General features: G+C 52.5%; 1 protein-coding gene across 1 annotated transcript; it reads right to left on the bottom strand.

Moving 5' to 3' along the window:
* Positions 1-805: 805 nt before the first annotated feature.
* On the bottom strand, positions 806-5007 carry Magee1 (MAGE family member E1). Its single transcript, XM_040281714.2, has one exon. The coding sequence runs from the start codon at positions 4775-4777 to the stop codon at positions 1403-1405; it is 3375 nt and encodes a 1124-aa protein (XP_040137648.2). The 5' UTR covers positions 4778-5007; the 3' UTR covers positions 806-1402.
* Between the last annotated feature and the right edge of the window lie 396 nt (positions 5008-5403).

Here is a 5403-nt window from a genome sequence, read left to right as displayed (position 1 = left end):
ACTAAGTTGTATCCTTCCATTATTCAGATAAAAATCCTTTAATAGTTTAATAGTTTCCCATCTCAGCCATAGCAAAAGCAAAATTTTTATATGGTACTGAATTTTTAAAATATATGTTGTTCTTTTACTAGGCCCATCCCTACTCCTTGGTGGGAGTACACTTCCCACCCCCTTGAGAACAAGCTTGGTTATGTGACTTGCTGTTGCCAATGGATTATGAGTATAATATGTATGAGCATCTGCTTTAAGAACTATCACATGGTTTCCTACTATATGGGCTACTCCTTTAGCTTGGTTACCTGATTGAAGACAAAATAAACAGAATCAAATGCAACCCATGAAGAATAGATAAAATGAGCCCCAAAATAATTGTTGTATACCACTAGGATTTGGAGATTAAGAACTACAGTATAACTTACAGAAAGCTGATTCATATGTCTTAATGGGATGGTTTATGATATATAAAACCTCTCACCCTTTGCCCTTAAATATTTGACTTAATTTCCTATAAGCAATCATGAGGACTGAAATCCAGCTTTGAAGCAGTTCATCTCATGATTGTATTAGGGACCCAATCTTGCCCCCCTCATCCCCCACACAGCCATCATCTTCTCCAAGGACCACTCTGAACATCCCAGGGATTAAGTTAGGTATACCTCCTCTTAACTCTCATAGAATACTTGGTGCTCCATAATAAAATTACTGATTTAAGTGACCACCCCCTACATCCCAGTCCCTGAGTTTCAGAGTGATGTTATATCTTGTATATTTGTATACTTGTATAACCAAAATAATAACACTGTGCTCATTGCATGAAAGAAATTTAATAAATGTTTGGGGAATAAATAATGCATTAGCATTATGTTTGATTTATTACACTTTTATTTTTCATTACATTTTAGTACAGCAAAGCAAATACAGGTAAACATTGGTATTCTTTACACAATAGCAGACAGAAAGGGAGGCCAGCCATAACTTAGAGTGCTTTTTCAGTTGTTGATATATTTGCTTGTTTGTTTAACATCAGAAGCTAGATCACTTTACTGGTGAATTTTTTTCAAGCTTTCAAGGAAAAGCCTATATCTATAGCTATATGCTATATATTCTCTTCCAGATAATGCAACAAGATGGAAAGATTCCCAAAACATTTTATAACACTATCAAAACTCTTATACCAAAATACAACAGAGACAGCAAGTAGTCAATCACATTTACCCTACTGGACAATATATTAAAACAATTGAAACATTTCAAGATACCAAACAAGAACTAAATATGAAAAGACATAAATGGAACTGGAACACAAATACAAATACAATACATACCCCCCCACACCCAATACATGAGGCATAGGGCTCTAGGGCCCGGCCTTGCAAGGCCTCTCTGACTGCCACATACTCCTCTATCTGAAGTTGTGAACAAGGAATTGCCTGTGACCAGCATCAGCTCTATTGGCCTCATCTTCCATTGCCTCCCTGTACTGCTCTGGCCAGTCCTGTGGCTCCTTTCTGTGGATTCTGGCCACATAGCGCAGCGCTTTCATCTTGGAGGTTTCCAAGCGGGCTCTAGGGCCCCATACAAACTCATATTGTACTGGATCACTGTCGGGAACCCGTAAACTGTCTATGTAGCGCTGACTCAAATACCTACAGGTAATCACATGCTTTCTCCCAGCTTGAACCCCTAAGCCCCGCAGAAAGGCCCACACTGCAGACTCCCTAGCATGGTTGCCCATTATAAAGATGAAGCTCAGAACCTGCATCAAGAAGTTGTTGCCAGGCCTATTTGGACTATCTACAATCTCTTCAGTATCTTCCATTTCTCTTCGGTTGTACAGGGTATAGGAGTGGTTTCTTGGATCGAGAACCACTAGCTCTGTCCCATACACGTGGTTCAGGGTGCGAGCAGCACGATTCAGGAGGTCAGGGAATACTTTGCTGCACTCTCGGCCAATGTAGTACAGAATTCCTTTCTTTGGTATAGGCAGCTTAGTCGAATCCATCAGCAGAAATAACTGCACCAACTTCCTTGACTTGCTCTCCATTCTTGACTCAGGCCATGAATGTGGAGGATATTTTGAGGGATAGGCAGAAACATCAAAATCAGGAGATGCTACCTCTGCAGCTTCTTCAAAAAAGGGCCTCCTAAAGGGAGGGAGAGCTTGCCAACCCTCAGCATAGGCTCTAGCAGCCTCTTCTTCCAGAGCCTCATTGTATGGCTCTGGCCAGTCGGAAGGATCTTTGTTATAGATCTTAGCCATGAACTTCAGAATCTTCATCTTGCTGGTTTCTATGTGGGATCTTGGTCCCCAGAAAAATTCGTATTCCACTGGGGTACGGTCAGTTATTGGCCTGTAGTCCAAGTACCGCTGCCATACAAACTCTACAGACAGAAGTCTCTTTGGGTTCCCAAAAATGGAAAGCCTCCTCTCTCGCTGCACCCCCATCCTCCAGAGCATTTCCCAAATCTCAGCTTCCTTGGCTTGGTTGCCATTCAGGAGGATTTGTCCTAGGATCATCATCAGGAGGCCCATCTTTGGCCCATTTGGGTTCTCTTCCAGTCCTTCAAAGGGCACAGGCCCCAGCTTGTTGAGCAGGATATATGTGCGCTCTTCAGGATCAAGCTCCCTCAATTCAAATCTAAAAATGCACTCCAGGTGGGCTGCTGCTCGCCTGAGGATCTCAGGGAACTGGCTGCGATATTCTTTGACAATATATTGCCGCATTTCGGATTCCCGGATAGGGTACTTGCTCTGATCCTTCACCAGCAGAAACTGTAACAACTCAGCTACATTCTGCTCCATAGGATCCTGGGGCTTCAGGGTTAGCGCTACCTGGGTAGTGCCAAGGCCCATAATTGTAATGGAGTTGGAGTTCTCGCGGTCTCTGAGGACCTGGAATTCCATGGGGCCTTCCGCACCCTTGGGGCGCTTAGAGTCCGAGGAGGACCTGGCGACGCAGGAGCTTGGCAAAGCAATAGGGCACTTGGAGGAGGTCGGGCCCACAGAAGCACCCAAGCTCAATACTGGAGCAGGGTTCGCAGAAGCAGCGAGCATACCAGAGGTGCTCGGGCCGTCAGCGGCGGCGGCCATCCCAGAGGTGCTCGGGCCAGCAGCGGCGGCGGCCATCCCAGAGGTGCTTGGGCACTCTGCGGCAGCAGCCATCCCAGAGGTGCTTGGGCACTCTGCGGCAGCAGCCATCTCAGAGATACTCGGGCCCTCAGCAATGGTGAGCATCCCAGAGGTGCTCGGGGTCTCGGCTGCTGTGGCCATCCCAGAGGTGCTCGGGCCCTCGGCGGCGGCGGCGGCGGCGGCGGCGGCGGCAGCCATCTCAAAGGTGCTCGGCCCCTCCCCAACTGTCAGCATCTCAGATGTGTTCGGGCCCTTGGCGGCTGTGGCCATCCCAGAGGTGCTCGGGCCCTCGGCGGCGGCGGCCGCGGCGGCGGCCATCTCAAAGGTGCTTGGGCCCTCCCCAACTGTCAGCATCTCAGAGGTGCTCGGGCCCTCTGCGGCGGGGGCCATTCCAGAGGTGCTCGGGCCCTCGGCAATGATGAGCATCCCAGAGGTGCTGGGGCCTTCAGCGGCGGCGGGGGCGGCGGCCATCTCAAAGGTGCTTGGGCCCTCCCCAACTGTCAGCATCTCAGATGTGCTCTGCCCCTCGGTGGCAGTGGCCATTCCAGAGGTACTCGGGCCCTCGGCAACGATGAGCATCCCAGAGGTGCTCGGGTTCTCGGCCGCAGTGGCCATTCCAGAGGTGCTCGGGCCCTCCCCGGAATTGCGCCGCACAGAGGTGCTCGGGACCTCACCGCGGGTGGGCGGCTCCGAGGCGCCAGGTCCCTCAGAGTCAGTGGGCGGCACCGAGGTGATCGGGCCCTCACCAGAGGAGGGCAGCACAGAGGTGCTCTGGCCCTTACTGGAGGGGGGAGGCACGGAGATGCCTAGTCCATCAGAGGTGGTGGGCGGCACAGAGGTGCTCGGGCCTTCACCGGATGGGGGCAGCACAGAGGTGTCAGGTCCCTCAGAGGTGGTGGGCGGCACAGAGGTGCTCGGGCCTTCACCGGATGGGGGCGGCACGTTGATGCCCGGTCCCTCGGAGAGGGTGGGCGGCATGAGATTGCTCAGTCCCTCACTGGAGGTGGGCGGCACAGAGATGCCCAGTCCCTCAGAGACGGTGGTCAGCACGGAGGTGCTGGGGCCCTCAGCGGGGGTGGGCGACACGGAGATGCCCAGTCCCTCAGCGGTGGTGGTCAGCACAGAAGTGCTTGGGCCCTCATCGGAGAGGGGTAGCTCGGAGGTGTTCAGCCCCTCAGTGACAGTGGGCTGCTCAGAGACGCTTGAGCCCTCAGAAGCAGAGGGTGACACAGGGGGGCTTAGGCCCTCATAGGCGTTGATCAATACGGCTGTGTTCAGTCCCTCAGAGACCGCAGGAGGCCCAGAGGTGCTTGGGCCCTCAATGGGGGTGGGCAGCTCTGAGGTGTTCGGCCCCTCGGAGACGGTGGGCTGCTCGGAGGCAATTGAGCCCTCAGAGACGGTGGGCGGCTCAGAGGTGGTTGGGCCCTCATCAGGGGTGGGCGGCACGGAGGTGCCTGGGTCCTCAGAGGCGCAGAGACCCTGGAGGGTCTCCAGATCGCTGGGACCCTGGGGGACGTCTGGGCCTGGCATAGCAGCGGAGAGACTGGGGGCGTCAGGGGCCTGCATTTCACCCCAGCTGCTGTTCTGCGCAGTGGCCTTTGCACTGCGGCGGCGGCGGCGGCGCGAATTCTGGCTTACCAGCGACATGGTCCTGCCGACCGGCGTATGGGAGCAGACACCGACAGGCCGGCGATCTAGCAGAAAGAGGACGGCACAGTGGCAATGCTGCTGCTGCGGCTGCTGCCAAAACCAAAGTCCCAAGCAACTTACTGGAGCTGAAATCAGAGGTGGTGAGAAAGGAGGCAGGTACTGGCCAACAGCGAACGCTAGTCTCAGTATATACTCTGCTTGTCACACCCCGCCTTCTGCCGCAGTCCGCGCAGGCGCAGTCGGGCTCTGCGACAAGGCGACCCCGCCCAGCCCAGCCCCTCCCCTGGGTCTGAGAAAGTGGTTGCGGTGATTCTGCACCAAAGCAGCGCAGTAGCAGGAGGGAGGCTTTGGTAGACTGAGACAAGGAGCTTGGAGCAGATGGATAGAGAATAAAAACAGAGGCAATACTAGCTGCTTCTCAGAATTAGGGTATGGATTAGAGGGCTTCTACACACAGTGCCAGGTTTAATAGATTCTCGAATTTGGTAGCTAATATCCTTGGGAATTGCCCTTTCCCCAAAACCATTTCAGAGAAAAATGTTCATAGTTTCTGGAAGGGTGCAGTCATCATCATCCCTGCCCCTGTATCCTCTATCACTTTATCCATTTAGGTCTCTAAACAC

Source organism: Ictidomys tridecemlineatus, chromosome X, assembly GCF_052094955.1.
Source record: "Ictidomys tridecemlineatus isolate mIctTri1 chromosome X, mIctTri1.hap1, whole genome shotgun sequence".
NCBI lineage: Eukaryota > Metazoa > Chordata > Mammalia > Rodentia > Sciuridae > Ictidomys > Ictidomys tridecemlineatus.
Note: the sequence above shows the minus strand (reverse complement) of the source record. Positions and strands in the feature narration are given on the sequence as shown.

What these genes read in the sequence shown, in the direction of transcription:
- Magee1 (XM_040281714.2), bottom strand. Translation starts at nt 4,777, where the DNA reads ATGTCGCTGGTAAGCCAGAATTCGCGCCGCCGCCGCCGCCGCAGTGCA.